At 41.6% G+C, this 21,806-nt stretch overlaps 2 protein-coding genes across 4 annotated transcripts; one reads left to right on the top strand and one right to left on the bottom strand.

Moving 5' to 3' along the window:
* Positions 1–210: 210 nt before the first annotated feature.
* LOC121545469 (charged multivesicular body protein 4b) lies at positions 211–3,506 on the bottom strand. Its single transcript, XM_041856011.2, has 5 exons — positions 3,186–3,506; positions 1,999–2,176; positions 1,783–1,897; positions 1,539–1,665; positions 211–1,345 (listed from the first exon to the last, which is right to left on the bottom strand). Exons 1-5 carry the CDS (start codon positions 3,367–3,369, stop codon positions 1,275–1,277), a joined length of 675 nt encoding a protein of 224 aa, XP_041711945.1. The 5' UTR covers positions 3,370–3,506; the 3' UTR covers positions 211–1,274.
* Positions 3,507–3,865: 359 nt separating this feature from the next.
* On the top strand, positions 3,866–11,600 carry LOC121545468 (vesicle-associated membrane protein-associated protein B). Of its 3 annotated transcripts, none has more exons than XM_041856010.2 (6): positions 3,866–4,124; positions 9,495–9,647; positions 9,784–9,887; positions 10,173–10,253; positions 10,588–10,695; positions 10,929–11,600. In XM_041856010.2, the coding sequence occupies exons 1-6, from the start codon at positions 4,067–4,069 to the stop codon at positions 11,091–11,093; spliced, it is 669 nt and encodes a 222-aa protein (XP_041711944.1). In that variant the 5' UTR covers positions 3,866–4,066; the 3' UTR covers positions 11,094–11,600. The 3 variants fall into 3 exon arrangements, with proteins under 3 accessions (XP_041711944.1, XP_041711943.1, XP_041711942.1); XM_041856009.2 differs by having other exon boundaries at positions 10,564–10,695; XM_041856008.2 differs by having other exon boundaries at positions 3,867–4,124; positions 10,519–10,695.
* The last annotated feature ends 10,206 nt before the right edge of the window (positions 11,601–21,806 follow it).

Here is a 21,806-nt window from a genome sequence, read left to right as displayed (position 1 = left end):
AGTGGGTTCGATCCCCGGGACCACCCATACACAAAAAAATGTATGCACGCATGACTGTAAGTCGCTTTGGATAAAAGCGTCTGCTAAATGGCATATTATTATGATTGCAAATCAGACACGTTGCCCAACATTATACCAAACAAAGTAAAACACCTGAAAATGATTTCAAACACTGATGCCTAACCAAGAAAAACAACCTCCACCACAATAAAATAATCAAAAACTTTAATGATTTTCCAAATAATATTCTCATCTGGATAAATATACCATAGAAATGCAAACATGCTTATCCTTGTGTATATTTTTCCTATGTAAAAAATGTACATCGCGTAAATAAAAAAAACCCACAACTAATCCTCAAACCCAAAATGTTGATACTGTATCCACTACTCTAATCATTACAACCCATTATCCTATTTTTTTCCTGCAGTTAATATGGTGATTTCTTCCCCCTACCTTATACAATTCAAAATGAACCCTTTCAGAAATGACACAGACAACAGAACTGGGTGGGGGTAATAATTTTTCTCTGAAGCCGTGCGGTGTATTACATTTTTCCCTCATTGAATGCTTAGCACAACATGAAGAAAACCTTCTGTGACAGCAAAAATATAAATTATTTAGATATTTACATCAAATAATAAGGGTCACATGGTGAGGATGCTTTGGAGATGGGGATCACTAAAATGTTGATAGGGGGGGGGAAAGCATGTAAAGCAAAAGTTTCAGAATAACAATCGCGAAAATCGACCGTTCTAAACGTTACCATGGGAGCATGCTCATTTTTCCATCCTATTTTAAGAGCAATTACAAACAAAACGTAAAGGTGAATAAAAACATCCAGACCACACCAAATGGTAAATATGTTTAAGTCGGAAAAAGAGACATTGCAACGCCCATGTATTAAAAACATACTTTTTTGCCTTTCAGTGAAGTTCATAGCATCACAAAGACAAGAACAGTTCAGTGATATTACAATAACTGCCCAAATGCAAGGGCGGGGGCTGATTATGTTAACTTTTTGGTAGAAATTGCCAAAGACATTTTCTGATTCAAACATCCTGTTTATAGCTTTTATACAGCTTCTGAACTTCCTCTTTTCATGGAAGGCCATGGTACCCTTTCTCTGGTTTTGGGCTGGAAACAGAACCTACAGCATTGCCCTTTTAGTGTTAGTTTTAGATGGTGGTTGGCTCTCGGACACAAAACAACCATACTCAATATTCCATTAGTCCTTTTTTTCCCCTCTACAGCAGTTGGTGTCAGTAATGCAACTAGTTAGCCTCCATCGCCCAGCGCTGTAAGTCCTCCATGTCATCCTCATCTTCATCCTCCTTCTTTTTGGCTAAAATAAAAAAGGAATGCAAAAATTGTGAATTACTTGTGTATATAGATGTTTTATAGCAATAAAGGTGTAAAATGACAATAGATCAATTAGTTATTTAATGTACTGTTGGGATAGTAACCATGGCATAAAATGTTCCCATGGAGAAATCACGTGTTTTATTGCATATTATTGTATATTACAAAGGACTCACCAGGTCTTGAGGGTAATGAAGTAGAAGGCACATTGGGAAGAGGAACATTTTCTGTCCCGCCGATCTCCAGCAAGTTTTTGTCCAATTCCTCTTGTTCCAGCTCATCCAACTCTGCTAGGAGTTCATCCTATGATGCAAGACATTCAGAACATCCAGGCTCTGTGATATCTGGTCAACTATTAAACTAACAGCACTGATAAAAGCCAAATCAAGAACAATGTTCAGACAAGTTCATGTCACATACCTCATCAAACTCATCTCCAAAGCCTACAGGTTTTGAGATGGCATCTGAGATCTCTTGTGCTAGCTCCTGCTGCTCAGTGATGTCTTGCATCAAGTCATCTACTTTGTCTATGTCCCTAAACCACAAAGATAGCGGGAACATAAATATTTGAATTAATACAAGAGCTGTATGAGTGCCTGACCAAAGCTAATAAACCAGTAGTGTGCCACTGCTTACATGTTTTCATGGGCAGACTTCATTGCCTTAGCAGCAAAGCCCATGTTCTTGAGCACTTCAGTGTTGGTGTTGGCATTTTCCAGCGCCTCTCTCTGGAACTCGATGGTGGACAATGTGCCATCAATCTGGGTAAGCTGCTTCTCATACCGCTTCTTCCTTTTCAAGGCCTGCAGGGCCGCTTTGCGTAGTGAAAACAAAATAGAAGAGGTTAGTGTGTTCTATTCGCGGGACCACCTGTACATAAAATGTATGCACGCATTACTAAGTTGTTTGAATAAAAGCATTGGCTAAATGTCATTTAAGAGGTTGTGATGGAAACATAGCATTTGTTGTAAAGAACATGGGAAATCAAGACTAGCACAGATTGAGTCACTGTGTAGGTTGCAGTGAAATAAGTTTATAGCAGTGAAATAGGTTTACAGCATTAAAACAGTCCATGAGAACACCATGATCATGAGCAAAGTTGACTTTTATGGGGGCGTGGTTAGTATGTGAAGACAGTGGCAGTGAGTCATGCTCACAGTGTTTCTGAATGCCCAGGACTTTCCTGTGAGTAAATGTGTAACCACTCACTATTACATCATAGGCCTGTGTCATGAACACCACTGTCTGTGAAGAATGACAGAAGTCACTTGGAGCCTCTCTGTCAGCCCTCTGTATTAGGTAACTAATCATCACTACAGGCCCTGTAAGAGGGTGTGTTGGGGTCCCTATGATTTAAATGTCCCAAAAGTAAAACTGCTAAATTGATACTGACTGAATGGATGGGTGCCCCCCTTTCCTTCTCTTGACAGCAGGCATTAAGTGCAAATTCATGACTCACACAAAATCCCCACATCACACGATGCCAATTGACAAATGTTGGTTCACTAACTGTTGGTGTAGTCTGGTGTAGTCTGACATAGACCTTTGATACCAGTCACACAAAACGCTCCTTTAAAACGGGTATAATGCATATTAGCTGTTCTAACACAGTTGGTGCAACGAGGTAGGGCGAGCCTGGCAACCTGACTATGCGGTGACAGGTGTGGTTGCTCGGAAAGTTAGCTAGCTAGCAACTAACGTTAGCTAGCCAATGCAGCTAGCTAACAAATCAGGCGAACCTTAGTTAACTAGCTAGCTTAATTAGCTAGCCAAGTTAGACAACAATCGTGAAGATTCATATGTGATGTTGGTTGGCTACTCACCTCGTTTGTTTTTAGTGCCGTTTTTCTTTGCAGTAATGAGTTCCTGGTCAATCTTTTTCTCTAGAAAATCCTGTTTCTTCGTTAACATTTCCTCGGTCTCTCGGAGTTTCTGAATCGCCTCTTGTGCACTCGGCCCTTTACCTCCTTTGCCCCCACCGCCGAACAGCTTCCCAAACACGGACATTCTGCGATTCTAAACTATATAGCAATAAAGGTCCTTTTAAAACGTTAAACGCCAACAGGCGACCGTGTCACTCTTCTCGCTCTGGCCTGATTGTTGATATTTCTTACTTCCTGGTTTAGGCCGTTTGACGTAATATTCTTCCCTAGAGTGGGTGGTGTTCCATGGTGCTCTACTGCCACCCTCAGGATGCACGAGGCAGCAACACACCAAATCAGGGTCTGCAGACCTTTTGACTGACATTCAAAAAGGTCATTATTATTTATTAAGGGAAATACTCCATAAATAATAAGCACCCACCTTTAAAAAAAAACAAATACATACATATCACTCGTAATATTAAGATTTCTTAGCATCGATTACATGCCTTTCTGAACAGCACCCAGTATCTCAATTAATAAGGATATCTGCTTGAAACGTCTGCTAAATGACTAAAATGTAAAAGATATCTTTGCTGACATTCCACAGACTTGCCCCCTCCCATGACGTCACACGGAGCCCTTCCTTCCTACTCTCTGCTTGCTAGCTTAGCTTCAGCTGTTGTTGGCACTTGGCTGTCCAAGTGGTGCAGTTGTGATTCTCCAGCTATCCCTTACCGAAATCGGGTCGTATTTAGGAGCTTTTACAATAGTCATAGTAACAAAAGCTTCGACATATAGACCAGGTACTTATATCAGAAAGGCTTTCGAACCTCTGGGACATGGCCAGACAAGAGCAAGTCCTCCAGCTTGAGCCACCACACGAACTGAAATTTAGAGGTAAGACGGCAGGGCCGGACAGTTTGGTCTGCAAGTATTTGACCATCGTTCCAAGCTAGCTAATGCATTAACAGTAGTGTTGTTGATAACTAAACAATGGGTCTGCACACGGTGTATCATATTTCATATTTGGTTTCTAGAGTAGTGACAAGCGAAGCGACATTGTATACCGACGTCTTCTACCTACCGATTTTAACAGGCTAATGGCTAGCTATTTTAGCCTGCAATGTAAAGCCAGGCCCTGGTAATTTTCTCAATCAATTTTAGTTGCATGTTATTCAGTCATAATCACGATCTCCCTTACTTGCGAGTCAGCTTTTGGCACCATAAATTAAGATATTTCTGCTATAGCTACTACTAGCTAGCTAAATGAAGTATAATTAATTAATTAATTAATTTATAGTACTTTCTGAGGTTAGGGCGACACTAGGGATATTTCCATTTCACAATTACCTTTATGGATACATATAAGTGTTTTCTCAATCCGTTCGTGGGACACATTTGTTTCAGCCCTGACCACACACATGAACAAGCCCTTGATTAGTTGAATCAGGAGTGTTATTGTTAGGCAGAAACTGTGCACCTCCTAGAGGAATTGATTGAGAAATACTGCAGAGAAAAGTGACTGTTGACAATTGTCAGGCACAGGATCAATGAGTTTGAGCCGAATTGTAAGGTTCTGAGTAGGACCATCTTACCGCTTGTAATGGAATGATTGAACAGGCTATAATTGATGAATGGATTTGAGAATTATATTAGGGCTGTCCCCGACTAAAAATAATCTTGGTCAACCGAGAGTCATCTGTTCTTTCGACCAATCAATTGGTCGAAATTTTAAAACGTTTATTTTTCCATATATATAGACACATCCTATGTGTTTTAATCAAATAAACTATATGCACTGAGCTTGTCTGATGCTTTAAGCGCTGTGTTTGATGAAATAATTAAGACACACAAATGACTAGAGGGAGTCAGACCGCAATTGATTTGATTGTGCCAGGCCGGGCTCAGACTTGCTGCGCTGTATATATATATATATATATATATATATATATATTTTAAAGAGAGTGACTGTGTGACTAGCACCGGTTGTCTCTCCCTCCTCCCTGCTGCAGCGACCACCACAGAACACCAACAGTGTTTATCACGCTGTCAGTCTTGCTGAAGCTGCAACATAATTACAGCCATTTCTGACTGAAAAGTTTTGTTACCGAAATCCCTCATTTGTTTAGGAAAAACATTCCCTCAACCCTTGGCCTTGCTCTCTTTACGTGACACGTTTGCATCGCATGGACATGACCAATCGGGCCTGACCTATAGCATATCATAATCACATCAATAAATTGGTTATAACAAACTCTGAACACCGTAACACATTTGACAGCAAAATGGATGCAGAGGATGTGACAAATAATCTTGAAACTGGGGAATGTTCACTGGTTGCTCAGGAGGTAAAGGGGAAGTCAGATGTGTGGAATACATTTGACTAGTAGTGGAAAATACTGGAGATTAAGAAAAATAAGGAGCAAGCGCTGTGTTCATATTATGTGTGCCAGACAGGTGCAGTTAGATTACTATATAATTTTTCTGACCGTTTGGAACAATGTAAACAACACTAAATAAAAAGCATACCAGAGAGTCTGTTGTAAGTTTTTCATTTTTTTGTAAAGTCTTTATTACAGTAAAGACTCAAAACGGTCACATGCATTTGTGAATGCAATTGCCGAAGTGGAACGGTTTATTTATTGTTTACGCTAATTATTCAAGGATCGCTTTGTTATTTTATTTAAAAACTAAAATGCTTGATTGCATTTCAAATCATGAATGACTCATATGCTGTGTGATGACATGAACGCATGAATGATTGATTGATGCAGTAGCCAAAATACAGTGCATTCGGAAAGTATTCAGACCCCTTGACTGTTTCCACATTTTGTTACGTTACAGCCTTATTCTAAAATGGATTAAATACTTCCCCTCCCTCATCAATCTACACACAATACCCCATAATGACGAAGCAAAAACAGGTTTTTAGATTTTTGTTGCAAAAATATGAAAAATAAAAAACATATCACATTTACATAAGTATTCAGACCCTTTACTCAGTACTTTGTCGAAGGACCTTTGGCAGCGATTACAGCCTTGAGTCTTCTTGGGTATGACGCTACAAGCTTGGTACACCTGTATTTGTGGAGTTTCTCCCATTCTTCTCTGCAGATCTGCTCAAGCTCTGTCTAGGGCCACGTTAAATTGATAGCACTGCTGTCGCTGTTACATTAGCACGGCTACAGATTTGATAGCTGGCTAGGTTTTTATAAGGTTGGATGGGGAGTGTCGCTGCACAGCTATTTTCAGGTCTCTTCAGAGATGTTCGATTGGATTCAAGTCCGGGCTCTGGCTGGGCCACTCAAGGACATTCAGAGACTTGTCCCGAAGCCACTCATGCATTGTCTTGGCTGTGTGCTTAGGCTCTGGAGCAGGTTTTCATCAAGGATCTCTATTTTACTCCATTCATCTTTCCCTCGATCCTGACTAGTCTCCCAGTCCCTGCAGCTGAAAAACATCCCCACAGCATGATGCTGCCACCACCATGCTTCACCGTAGGGATGGTAACAGGATTCGTCCAGACGTGACGCTTGGCATTCAGGCTAAAGAGTTCAATCTTGGTTTCATCAGACCAGAGAATCTTGTTTCTAATGATCTAAGAGTCTTTAGGTGCCTTTTGGCAAACGTCTAGCTGCCTCACGTGCCGTTTACTGAGGAGTGGCTTCCGTCTGGTCACTCTACCATAAAGGCCTGATTGGTGGAGAGCTGCAGAGATGGTTTCCTTCTGGAATGATCTCCCATCTCCACAGAGGAACTCTGGAGCTCTGTCAGATTGACCATCGGGTTCTTGGTCACCTCCCTGACCAAGGCCCTTTTCTCCAGATTTCTCAGTTTGGCTGGGCGGCCAGCTCTAGGAAGAGTCTTGGTGGTCCAAACTTCTTCCATTTAAGAATGATGGAGGACACTGTGTTCTTGGGGACCTTCAATGCTGCAGACATTTTTTGGTACCATAGCAAAGGGTCTGAATACTTATGTAAATATGGTATTTCTGTTTTTAATTTTTAATAAATTAGCAAACATTTCTAAAAACCTGTTTTCACTTTGTCATTATGAGGTATTGTGTGTAGATTGATGATGATTTTTATTTAATCCATTTTAGAATAAGGCTGTAACGTAACAAAATGTGGAAAAAGTCAAGGGGTCTGAATACTTTCTGAATCCACTGTAAGTATTGAATATAGGCCTAAGCAAGTTACAGTATTTAGACTAAACAGGATGCGCTGTTAGGCCTACAGCTCGATGGTAGTTATACAAGGCTGCTATAAACTACTAAGCCTACTAATGATAATGACATTACTTATTATAATGATGATGATCATAATAGTAATAATAACAATAAGGAGATCAATAAAAAGTTGACAATTTGGAACAGTGTAGACAACACTAAATACATTAAGTAATATCAGAGAGGCTGTTCTAACAAGAAAAAAAGTGTACAACTTTTATTACAACATGGCAAAGATTAAAAACAGCCGAATTTGTGAAATTGTTTATCCGACATGTTGTAGTGCATGAGGCTTGGTGCTCACAGAATCAGTAGGCTATTAAACAAACACTCAAACAGGCAACACAAGCAGGATCTATCTTATTTCTGTACATACACTACATGACCAAAAGTATGTGGACACATGCTCGTCGAACATCTCATTCCAAAATCATGGGCATTAATGTCCCCCCTTTGCTGCTATAACAGCCTCCACTCTTCTGGGAAGGCTGTCCACTAGATGTTAGAACATTGCTGCGGGGACTTGCTTCCATTCAGCCACGAGTATTAGTGAGGTCGGGCACTGATGTTGGGTGATCAGGCCTGACTCGCAGTCAGTGTTCCAATTCATCCCAAAGGCGTTCAATGGACAAACCATTTCTGTATGGACCTCGCTTTGTGCACAGGGGCATTGTCATGCTGAAACAGGAAAAGGCCTTCCCCAAACTGTTGCCACAAAGTTGGAAGCACAGAATATTCTAGAATGTCGTTGTATGCTGTAGCGTTATTTCCCTTCAATAGAACTAAGGGGCCTAGCCCGAACCATGAAAAACAGCCCCAGACCATTATTCCTCCTCCACCAAACTTTACAGTTGGCACTATGCATTGGGGCAGGTAGCGTTCTCCTGGCATCCACCAAACCCAGATTCGTCCATCGGACTGCCAGATAGTGATGTGTGATTCATCACTCCAGAGAACGCATTTCCACTGCTCCAGAGTCCAATGGCAGCGAGCTTTACGCCACTCCAGCCGACGTTTGGCATTGAACATGGGGATCTTAGGCTTGTGTGCGGATGCTCGGCCATGGAAACCCATTTCATGAAGCTCCCGACGAACAGTTATTGTGCTGATGTTGCTTCCAGAGGCAGTTTGGAACTCGGTAGTGAGTGTTGCAACCAAGGACAGACGATTTTTACGCGCTACGTGCTTCAGCACTTGGCAGTCCCGTTCTGTGAGCTTGTGTGGCCTACCACTTCTCGGCTGAGCCGTTGTTGCTCCTAGATGTTTCCACTTCACAATAACAGCACTTACAGTTGACCGGGGCAGCTCTAGCAGGGCAGAAATTTGAAGGACTTACTTGTTGGAAAGGTGGCATCCTATGACAGTGCCATGTTGAAAGTCACTGAGCTCTTCAGTAAGGCCATTCTACTGCCAATGTTTGTCTATGGAGATTGCATGGCTGTGTGCTCGATTTTATACATCTGTCAGAAATGGGTGTGGCTGAAATAGCCAAATCCACTAATTTGAAGGGGTGTCAAGATACTTTTTTATTCCAGTGAAGGGAAATCTTAACGCTACGCTACAGCATACAATGACATTCTAGACGATTCTGTGCTTCCAACTTTGTGGCAACAGTTTGGGGAAGGCCCTTTCCTGTTTCAGCATGACAATGACCCCATGCACAAAGCCAGGTCCATACAGAAATGGTTTATCGAGTTCAGTGTGGAAGAACTTGTCTGGCCTGCACAGAGCCCTGACCTCAACCCCATCGAACACCTTTGGGATGAATTGGAACGCTGACTGCGATCCAGGCCGAATCGCCCAACATCAGTTCCGACCTCACTAATGCTCTTGTGGCTGAATGGAAGCAAGTCCCCGTGGTAATGTTCCAACATCTAGAGGAAAGCCTTCCCAGAAGAGTGGAGGCTGTTATAGCAGCAAAGGGGGGACCAACTCCATATTAATGCCCATGATTTTGGAATGAGATGTTCGACGAGCATGTGTCCAGATACTTTTGGTCATGTCGTTTATCTGTTGTCTATTCTCTCCATCTTTTCCAGGTCCATTTACAGATGTCGTCACAGCCACCCTGAAGCTTGGCAACCCAACAGATAGAAATGTGTGTTTTAAAGTGAAGACGACAGCGCCTCGTCGATACTGTGTCCGTCCAAACAGTGGCATCATTGACGCAGGCACCTCCATCAATGTATCTGGTTGGTATCTTTTTGTTTGATTATAGGTGATTGTAGCTGAATAATCTCAGGAACTAATAGTATGTTGAGCTGGTCAACGGAAGGTAACACGTTGCTAAGAGTTTGCTCGATGCCATTTGTCTGCTTTGTTTTGCAGTTATGCTACAGCCTTTCGACTATGATCCCAATGAAAAGAGCAAACACAAATTCATGGTGCAGTCCATGCTTGCTCCATACGACATGACTGACATGGAAGGGGTGGTAAGTGTCCAAATGGAATGTGGTAAATCATGATCTGATGATCACAGTAAGTCTATTCAATCTTCTAGTTCAGACTTACTGTCTCAAGCCTCTACTTGTTTAGGCGTTGCAAGTGGGACAAATGTGCTGACAGGATATGCTTCTCTTATGAGTGTCATAGAGTCCCTATTTGGGTGTGGTCATCTTGGTGTTCCTTTATTATTCCGTTTTCTGTCTGCACTCCCCCTCTTCTTCTCTTTCTCTCTGTCATTCTTTCTATCGTTCTGTCCTCCTTCTGGCCGACAGTGGAAAGAGGCAAAGCCAGAGGAGCTGATGGACTCCAAGTTGAGATGTGCATTTGAGCTGCCGCTAGAGAATGACAAAACTGTAAGTATCTCCTACATCACATCATATCATTGCATGTTTTTGTTTTTTTCTCGATATTCCTTCCCTCATAGATTTCATCGTACAGTGTAAGATTAATTCAGAGCACCTTCATTCCATTCACAAATAGATCCTGAATGATTCGATCATCTCCACTCTATTGCATCTTTGAAACAGCCGTTGCCATGTTTTGTTTTTTATTTTGTGCTTCTCATCCCCATTCTGTTATTCATCTGCATGTTTCTGTCTCCTCCACTCCTCTCCACAGCATGACAGTGAAAGCAACAAATATGTGTCCACTACCCCCATAAAGTCAGAGCTCTCCTCACTCCCTAAGTCGGCCAGCTCCTCCCTGGATGACGGCGAGGTGAAGAAGATCATGGAGGAGTGCAAGAGGCTGCAGATGGAGGTCCAGAGGCTACGGGAAGAGAACAAACAGATCAGGGTGAGTCTCAAATGTCCCTAGAACCCACAACAATCAGATCTGTTCTACACAGTGCATTTGATTTGCTCCATCTGTAACAATGCAGACTTACTTAACAGGCCTCTTATTTGAGATGGGTAATTGACTGATTTGAGATCAGTAACTGCTTTTCACTGTTATTGCTCAAAAACAGCTGTTCTATATTCAACATGGTTTGACTGACATTTGGCCTGTGACTCCTTCCCTCTACCCAGGAGGATGATGGTCTGCGGAAGAGGAAGGTCACGTCTATGGCATCCTCCCCCCACTCCTCTTCCTCACAGGCCATGATAAGGGAAGAGGGCCTGAGTACCCGCGTGCTGGCGCTCTGCGTGCTGTTCTTTGTCATTGGAGTCATCATCGGGAAATTGGCCCTGTAGAGATAGCCAGCGGCAGCATGCTCGAAGGACCGAAAAAAACCAACAACAATGGGATGTGTACTTTTTTTTGCAAAATGCAATATCACATGGGTTTATTTGAGTTGTGAAATTATTTAACATAAAAAAGCGAAGAAGGTAATCTAGTGAAATAATGAAAAGAACCGGTCACGAGTCGTCTTGCCTTTTAATCACTCTGTATTTTCCATCCCTACTTGCACAGATACAATACAAATCATTGTGTGGGGATTGGGGAAATTGCAGCGTTGTGTTCTATAAGTATCAATGATAGCAATGTGTTCCAGTAAGGCCAAGGCTTTTCCTACAGCAGAACTAATGTGACTGAGTTCTATGACGTTGTGTGAATGTTTTAATCATTGCTTTTTTAAGGTAAGGAGACCGTACATTGTGTGTGAGTCGAGAGGCTGCCAGTGAATTTTAGCATGAAGGGGGGTAATTATGTAAATCCTGTCATCCAACTGATTCCTGTATGAAACATAACATGGATTTGGGGGGTAACTGAAAATAAAATGTTAACCATCATTATGTCCACGACAGACCCCTTTCCAATGCAGTAGTTTTTTGTATAATCAATTAGCAATTTGTTTTTAATCTATCACAGAATTTGTACCGTCTTATAGAGCTGCAGTGAGTTAGTTCTACACATTTTAGTGTGTAATTTAGTGACAGTCTCTGAGGTGAAGGCACAGAATTGGTGACTTGTCATTTGGTCAAAGGCCCAGGCTGTGAAGGATCTCTTCCAGATCAGTATGTGGGTCTTGCCTTTTGTATCTCTTTGATATTTTAAGTAGCAATTTTGCACCAATATTGAATTTTAAAAGCCTGTTATATTAAATGAAGTGTCCTTTAACATAGACCACATGGAGAATTCAATAAATCAGATTTTTTTTGTATGAATAAAGGCTTGCTAAATTGCCAAAATTTGGAATTTTGACATATCCCTCCGTCAACCCTGTCACTTTTAGGAAGATTTTAACCCACTTAGGCCTAGATTCGAATCAAGCGTTAACCGGCGATAGCCTACACCCATATTTCTGATGTTTTGGCGGTGACCGAGGTGTAACTTGCGTTGGAGCTGTCAAATCGGTGAGCAGCTGCTCTTGTGATCGTCTCGAAGCCACACCCGTCCCACTCGCATTAGAAGTTCAGAACGAGAATGTGTAGGCTATAGGGTGAATAAGTGGGACACTTTTTGCATATCCGTCTTCTGTAACCTCTTTCAACATCTAGCCAACATATTAGCCCAACACATCCTCAAGATGTTCCCTAATCACACAAAAAAAAGTTGATATCATATTCACAGGAGGCATGACACACCCATTTGTGTACACTGAGTCAAAACCATATTTTCAGATTGGGGCACCATTATTATAGTCATAATTGTACCCCAATGACAATTCAATTCAATTTTGTGTGATTAGGAAACATCTGAGGATTTCAGAAATGTATCATGTTTTGGGCTAACGGATGTCTGAAGAGGTTACAGAAGACGGAAATGCAAAAAGTGTCCCACTATTTCTGAAATTACTCAAATAACAGGACAATACATTTTTTTACAGGATATAGTACTATAAGAACCAGAGCCCTGCCTAACCTAAGGACAGGGGTTCCCTAATGTAAACTGGATCTCTTTCCTCCATTGGAAGGACCAATAAGACTCCCACTTTAGCTACTCCATGCTGTTCTACTTTAGCTAGCTATGGTTGGTAAAGCAGGACAACTAAAAACATGACAATTACAAAATTGAAACATAATATTGGCAACTTTTTGATGTATTTTGATGCACCAGTACATAGTATGCACATTTACATCATAATTTGGCACTGTGCATTTTTTATGACAGTGTTAGAACCTTAACATCAAAACAGAAAAAAAATATCACAACAACAGGAAGTGAAGTGCCACACAGGAAGTGGGATGAGAGAGTTTCTCCCACACAAAGAGAGAGGGAAAGAGAGAGAGCTGTCTCAGATGACATCATGTAGCTGATCTTACCATGTGCTTTGCGGGGTGATCTTCCTCCCTCTATGATGTAAAAATAATAATATGCCATTTAGCAGACGCTTTTATCCAAAGCGACTTACAGTCATGTGTGCATCAATTTTTACGTATGGGTGGTCCCGGGGATCAAACCCACTACCCTGGCGTTACAAGTGCCATGCTCTACCAATTGAGCTACAGAGGACCACAAAATCACATCAATGAAGTGATGTGATTTTGATAATGTGGTTTCTCTGCAAGGGCTTAGTAACAATAGTTTTGTTTTTCTCTTGTCAGACCAAGAAATAAACGTGTCAGGATTATGCTGTCCCAGTTTATATGACGTCCTACTCTTTTTGAATTCACCCTATAGAAATAATGATGCTCAAATTGAAAATCATTAAATGAAATAATGAGGATTTCTATCAGCCTAATGGAGGTGTAGATTACATCTCACATTCCAGTGTTTGAACTTGTAAACAAGGAAGGCTGCATGGGATTTCTCTTAATGCTACTCTAAGCAGCCAATGGCAATATCCACTTTAGATAATGCCAGGAGCTGCTTGTTGATTTGAGAGCTCTAACGGGACTTCCTAAAAACAGACCATTTCGATACATCTATGACCGGAAGTAACTTTTCGTAGCAGGTTAGGAGAGCATTTTCGCTTACCTCAACCAAATTCTCCTAATCTGCTACGCTAATTATAATATAATATAATATGCCATTTAGCAGACGCTTTTATCCAAAGCGACTTACAGTCATGTGCGCATAATTCTCCTAACTTGTTGCGTAAATTCTAACCTGCTATGAAAAAGTCACTTCCGGTCATAGATGTATCGAAGTGGCGTGTTTTAGGGAATATCCAGTTCCACCTCCGACATGCCAAAACAACCGCTATGCGGATGTCGGCTGATCTGATTGAATCGAGCCCTTAATCCCAAAATGTCTCCAAATTTCAACATAATTGTAAAGGCTAGTTATTTTGTTGCTTTGACAGTCATTTCTGAAGATTATTTATTTCATGTGATTAGTGATTTATTTACGACTGTCCCGCATTCAAGGTCAACCCTGTTATGTGAACTGAACTCTCGTATTAATATGGTGGCCATTACTTTTATTATTTTTATTTTTCAAAAGACACATTGAACATCTAATAGTCAAATCCTAGAGTAAAAGCAGGTGAGGTGGTTCTATTATCTTTGGCCATTTTCTGGTGTTTTGTGGTAATTTTTTTAGAATGCACTTAATGTTTCAAAAAATAATCGAATCTGAAATTGAAAACCATTATTTTTTATATTTTTTATGATCGAACCAAAACCGAACCCACCTCAAAAAGCACATGTTCAGCACTATGGACAACTGAGCGGGTCGAGCATAACACGTCAACCCTGTTAAAGGATCTGCATGGTCAATCTGACTTCTGCAGTGGCCATACAGCATCTACTGCAATACGGCCTCCGCAGAAGACAGAGCAAACATGCTTTTTGCGCTTCGCCGAGCAGAGCAGAGTTGTTGCGAAGGAAGTTGTCAAGGAAGTGAGCTTGTGTTTATACAGGACCTCCCGCCCTGACCTACCGTCAACCAATAATGTCAATGCGGAGCTATGCGGAGCTATACGAAGCCCTCCGCTTTGTTACAAAATCTGAGAGGCACACGGCGATGCGGTACGGAGCGAATAGCCTTACTGAAGAGCCCAGTGACCTTCAACTTGCACTGTCATAGGATGCCACCTTTCCAACAAGTCAGTTCGTCAAATTTCTGCCCTGCTAGAGCTGCCCCGGTCAACTGTAAGTGCTGTTATTGTGAAGTGGAAATGTCTAGGAGCAATAACAGCTCAGCTGCTAAGTGGTAGGCCACACAAACTCACAGAAAGGGACCGCCGAGTGTTGAAGCGCGTAGCACGTAAAAAATTGTCTGTCCTCAGTTGAACACTCACTACTGAGTTCCAAACTGCCTCTGAAAGCAACTGTCGTGACGTGACTTACATTAATGTGATGACTTATTTCTCGAATCAACTAACTATGTTTAATTGTCACTTGATTAAATTAATCAGTAACAATTAATCAAGTAACAATTAACTCATTAGGAATTTGGGGCACCACAGAAGAAGTTGTTTAAGGAGTTACCATCTCCCGAATTAAACTCTTAGAATATGTATATATGTATATATATGTGTGTGTATATATATGTGTGTATATATGTATATATATGTATATATGTATATATGTATGTATGTATATATTAAATATCAATAAGTCACATTAAATCATTACCTCATCAGTCTCATTCTCAACGTCGCATAATTCTTGAACCTGCAAGAACCCTAACCTTATTGATGAATCAGCAATACACAAATTGGCTTAATTATTTATTTACTAACTAAATAATAACACAGAATACAAACACACACATGGTATAGATTACTGATTACTAACGTAATACAATGAAAACAGGTCCCTAGTGGACTGGACTAACAATAGCATGACTGCTTGGTTAGGGGAAGGAGGGGACAATAGAAAGAGAGTGAAAGGGAGAAACAGATATTCAATTTATCCTTGTTACATTTGGAATCCACCGCTCATTCGGATAAGAAATGCAATGCATATTTACGCATAGCTGTCCTTGATCGTCGTCTCTCTGTTGAACCACTTTCTCAAAAAGGGTTTGAGTGTCCTATCCCACTTCGGTGAGACTCGGCTTGTCTTCGAATGGAGTGTTCGTTAGAATAGATCATTCAGATGTACCAACGGTTGTCTGAGAGGGATTGTCCTTCCCACCTCGTGTCTTTAGTCAAATGTTCTAGACTACTTTACATGTACAGCTGCAGACTGATATGATAAGGTCTAGTGTGTGGTCTTTTTTAAAGTCATTTTCTCGTGTAGAGATTGAGAGTTTCAGGGTTTCACCATTTCAAACATATGGACTACCGTCTCACGTTTCCTGGTCTTAGAGTGTCAACCATTTGTAACGTTCAGCTCCCGCTGCACGTCGGCTGGTCTTTCTGGTCTAACCATTTTAAGCCATGTAGCCACAGCTCCATGCTTCCTGGTCTTTCTCATTCAAAGTTCTAACCATTCTAAACGTGCAGTCGCCACTCTCACGTTTTCTGGTCTAAAAGTTGATTTGTTTTTCAAGGCTTTTTATGCCCTCTGGGTAAAAAGGGCATTCCATCATGATGACACGATCTCTGATGTCACTCGGGGCGTGGCTAGTGACTGTGCATAGTTTATCTGAAAAATTATTATCTCATTTAGAAGGCTAAAATCAAATTGCTATCTTCACAAACATTAAGTATTCTCATACTTAATCATATTTTATACAACATTTAGATGCAAACCTGACAACTGAAATGTGTACACTTTCAGAGATACAGTTATTTAGTAATACCATCCTTAATGACATCACAAAACAATAAACAATATGACATGTTTATTCTTTAGATCCCCACCGACCATTCCAAACATTTGGGTCTCAACAACAATGTTCCAATGTCCAATCTTTTGATGTTAGAGTTTTTAGGCGGGCCACACTCTCTGTAACAAAGATCTTTCTTTCCCAATACTGCAGGGCAGAGAGGGAAAGTTAGAAACTATTTATGACCGGGCGTTAAAATGTCAAGACCGGCACAGCCCCCCTTCCCCTCTTCTGTGGGAGAGAGGGGGTCTGGCTATCTTCAAACATTTGCCTAGCTGATGTGTCCTTTGATCCACTGTCAGGAGAGTCATGACAACGTCAGCACAATAACTGTTAATTCGAGAGCTTCATGAAATGGGTTTCCATGGCCGAGCAGCCGCACACAAGCCTAAGAGCAACATGCGCAATGCCAAGCGTCAGCTGGAGTGTTGTAAAGCTTGCCGCCATTGGACTCTGGAGCAGTGGAAACGCGTTCTCTGGAGTGATGAATCACGCTTCACCATCTGGCAGGGAGATGGAAGAAACTGGGTTTGGCGGATGCCAGGAGATCGCTACCTGCCCGAATGCATAGTGCCAACTGTAAAGTTTGGTGGAGGAGGAATAATGGTCTGGGGCTGTTTTTCATGGTTCGGGCTACATCCCTTAGCTCCAGTGAAGAGAAATCTTAAAGCTACAGTATAAAATGACATTCTAGACGATTCTGTGCTTCCAACTTTGTGGTAACAGTTTGGGGAAGGCCCTTTCCTGTTTCAGCATGACAATGCCCCGTGCACAAAGCGAGGTCCATACAGAAATGGTTTGTCAAGATCAGTGTGGAAGAACTTGACTGGCCTGCACAGAGCCCAGACCTCAACCCCATCGAACACCTTTGGGATGAATTGGAACACCGACTGCGAGCCAGGTCTAATCGCCCAACATCAGTGCCGACCTCACTAATGCTCTTGTGGCTGAATGGAAGCAAGTCCCCACAGCAATGATCCAACACCTAGTGGAATGCCTTCCCAGAAGAGTGGAGGCAGTTTTAGCATATTAATGCCTATGATTTTGGAATGAGATGTTTGACGAGCAGGTGTCCACATACCTTTGGTCATGTAGTGTATATAGCCTATTATAAGGATGTGGTACTGGTGATGTTAAACACTCCTCCAATCGTTGTTTGAGATCTGATATTATGCGCAGCGCAATAACCCAATGTCATAGGCCTATCATCAACCAATAAAATTTCACCAATCCTTTCGGGCTAAATTCCAACTACACTTGGAGAGGATAGTTCGGCCTGACTACAAAAAGCGTGCTTCTGACTACAAAAGTAAGTAAATAGCCGTATTAGACTGAACGATATAAGGTAATTTAGCCAAACTTGTGAGGCTCTCCATGCACATTAGTTGCTCATTCATCATATTATTTGCTGCTACTTCACTCTATCCCATTTTAAAAGTCACCCTTCCTAACTGTTTTACATTCCCTGAGACCAGCCAGAAAGGTTTCCTTTTGTGCAAGAAAAAATAATATGCTAGGTGTGCTTAAAGCCAATTCATGCTTCATCCGAAAATTTGGTTGGAGCCGCTGTATGGATGGTGTGATGCAATTGCGGATGTCACACCCTGATCTGTTTCACCTGTCTTTGTGATTGTCTCCACCCCCCTCCAGGTGTCGCCCATCTTCCCCATTATCCCCAGTGTATTTATACCGGTGTTCTCTGTTTGTCTGTTGCTAGTTTGTTTTGTTTTGTCAAGCCTACCAGCGGTTTTCCCCTTGCTGAAGTGCCTGGTTTTGACCGTTCTGCCTGCCCTGACCCTGAGCCTGCCTGCCGTTCTGTACCTTGTCACACCATCTTGGATTATTGACCTCTGCCTGCCCTGACCCTGAGACTGCCTGCCGTTCTGTACCTTTTGGACTCTGATCTGGATTACTGACCTCTGCCTGCCCTTGACCTGTTGTTTGCCTGCCCCGTTTTTGTAATAAACTTTTGTTACTTCGACACTGTCTTCTCCTGAAACGTGATAGGGGAGACTCCGGAGGCCCGCAGAGGACAAATTGAGCTCTGTACCACATCGCTGTGCGCTTCTCAAAATGTTTAACAATGTGGAGGGCTCTGTATAGATCCGCATTGACATGATTGGTCGAGAGTAGGTGAGGGTCGGAGGTCCTGTATAAACACAAACTCACTTCCTTGACAATTTCCTTCACAACAGCTCTAAGCTGCTTGGCAAAGCACAAGAAGTATGAATGCCCTTACTTCTGCAGAGGCCATATCACCGTAAATGCTGCACAGCCAATGCAGACAGCGGCTTGACCATGCAGTGCCTTTAAGTTAGAAGCTTATTTTGCATAACCCATCATTAATTAGCTAAATATAAGGCTAATGCTACATTGGATGTAATACCTGAAGAGGTAGGCTAGGACATCTATATATATATATATATACAGTGGGGAAAAAAAGTATTTAGTCAGCCACCAATTGTGCAAGTTCTCCCACTTAAAAAGATGAGAGAGGCCTGTAATTTTCATCATAGGTACACGTCAACTATGACAGACAAAATGAGAAAAAAATATCCAGAAAATCACATTGTAGGATTTTAAATGAATTTATTTGCAAATTATGGTGGAAAATAAGTATTTGGTCAATAACAAAAGTTTCTCAATACTTTGTTATATACCCTTTGTTGGCAATGACACAGGTCAAACGTTTTCTGTAAGTCTTCACAAGGTTTTCACACACTGTTGCTGGTATTTTGGCCCATTCCTCCATGCAGATCTCCTCTAGAGCAGTGATGTTTTGGGGCTGTCGCTGGGCAACACAGACTTTCAACTCCATCCAAAGATTTTCTATGGGGTTGAGATCTGGAGACTGGCTAGGCCACTCCAGGACCTTGAAATGCTTCTTACGAAGCCACTCCTTCGTTGCCCGGGCAGTGTGTTTGGGATCATTGTCATGCTGAAAGACCCAGCCACGTTTCATCTTCAATGCCCTTGCTGATGGAAGGAGGTTTTCACTCAAAATCTCACGATACATGGCCCCATTCATTCTTTCCTTTACACGGATCAGTCGTCCTGGTCCCTTTGCAGAAAAAACAGCCCCAAAGCATGATGTTTCCACCCCCATGCTTCACAGTAGGTATGGTGTTCTTTGGATGCAACTCAGCATTCTTTGTCCTCCAAACACGACGAGTTGAGTTTTTACCAAAAAGTTCTGTTTTGGTTTCATCTGACCATATGACATTCTCCCAATCCTCTTCTGGATCATCCAAATGCACTCTAGCAAACTTCAGACGGGCCTGGACATGTACTGTCTTAAGCAGGGGGACACGTCTGGCACTGCAGGATTTGAGTCCCTGGCGGCGTAGTGTGTTACTGATGGTAGGCTTTGTTACTTTGGTCCCAGCTCTCTGCAGGTCATTCACTAGGTCCCCCCGTGTGGTTCTGGGATTTTTGCTCACCGTTCTTTGATCATTTTGACCCCACGGGGTGAGATCTCCCCAGATCGAGGGAGATTATAAGTGGTCTTGTATGTCTTCCATTTCCTAATAATTGCTCCCACAGTTGATTTCTTCAAACCAAGCTGCTTACCTATTGCAGATTCAGTCTTCCCAGCCTGGTGCAGGTCTACAATTTTGTTTCTGGTGTCCTTTGACAGCTCTTTGGTCTTGGCCATAGTGGAGTTTGGAGTGTGACTGTTTGAGGTTGTGGACAGGTGTCTTTTATACTGATAACAAGTTCAAACAGGTGCCATTAATACAGGTAACGAGTGGAGGACAGAGGAGCCTCTTAAAGAAGAAGTTACAGGTCTGTGAGAGCCAGAAATCTTGCTTGTTTGTAGGTGACCAAATACTTATTTTCCACCATAATTTGCAAATCAATTCATAAAAATGTTTTTCCCTCAATTTGTCTGTCATAGTTGACGTGTACCTATGATGAAAATTACAGGCCTCTCTCATCTTTTTAAGTGGGAGAACTTGCACAATTGGTGGCTGACTAAATACTTTTTTCCCCCACTGTATATTGAAATCAGGTTCTCCCATATATTGTCTACTCTGCATGGAAATACCTGAATCGTTTTTTTCTTCCTTCATGTGTTTTAAATGCAGCAGCAAATACTACGGTCTTCTCAAAAGACTATCTCGGGACTAGTTGGTGGAGTGTTTTCTCTCGTCTTGGTTTCTACTGTCTGTATTTAAAGCCATGTCTTTGTGTAGCCTGAGGGGCTTGGATTGTGGGCGGCTGGATGGAGAATTGAGCTGTGAACACTACGTAAAAAAACTGCATTGGCGCTTCAGACCATCACAACATGTAGGCTAACCACAATAATTGGATACAGTTTTAAACAAGTAAATAATTAAAATAGCAATGAGCATAATAATTATAGATGGAAAAAGCACATATAGCATCATAATCAAAATAATGCATGAAATGCATTATCCCACAAACATATGTTTTTTTTGTGTGGAAAGTTGCTGATTTGCCCACTCTTATATTCATTGTGTAAGGAGAACTAAGCTGAGTAAAGTAAAGTACAGCCTTTGGGTGTTTAGAATGGCCCCTGTCAGTGTTTTGCATTATTGTTGATGGATTTTGTGTATGAGTGTGTGTGTGTGGGCCTGTATCAGTGAAGGCTGGCTCATAATAATGGCTGGAACAGAGCAAATGGAATGGCATCAAACACATGGAAACCATGTGTTTGATATATTTGATACCATTCCACTAATTCCGCTCCAGCCATTACCACGAGCCCCTCCTCCCCAATTAAGGTGCCACCAACCTCCTGTGGCCTGTATCCACACAAACAGTATTTTGCGAATGCTAGATTTAGTTTTAGTTAGTTTATCTAAAGATTTATGGGTTTATTTATAAAGATTGTATGTGTAATCCTTGAACAATACCTCATATGCCTGCTAACACAGGTGCGTTCTACAGGACCAGGACTGAACGTTGGACCCTCCCTCTATATACAGTACCAGTCAAAAGTTTGCACACACCTACTCATTCAAGGGTTTTTGTTTATTTTTGTACTATTTTCTACATTGTAGAATAATAGTGAAGACATCAAAATTATGAAATAACACATATGGAATCATGTAGAAACCAAAAAAGTGTTAAACAAATCAAAATATATTTTAGATTCTTCAAAGTAGCCACCCTTTGCCTTGATGACAGCTTTGCACACTCTTGGCATTCTCTCAACCAGCTTCACCTGGAATGCTTTTCCAAAAGTCTTCAAGGAGTTCCCACGTATGCTGAGCACTTGTTGGCTGCTTTTCCTTCACTCTGCGGTCCAACTCATCCCAAACTATCTCAATTGG

This window comes from Coregonus clupeaformis, chromosome 30, assembly GCF_020615455.1.
Source record: "Coregonus clupeaformis isolate EN_2021a chromosome 30, ASM2061545v1, whole genome shotgun sequence".
NCBI classification, from domain to species: Eukaryota; Metazoa; Chordata; class Actinopteri; order Salmoniformes; family Salmonidae; genus Coregonus; species Coregonus clupeaformis.
The sequence above is the reverse complement of the archived record's forward strand: the minus strand, read 5'-3'. Positions and strand labels throughout refer to the sequence as shown.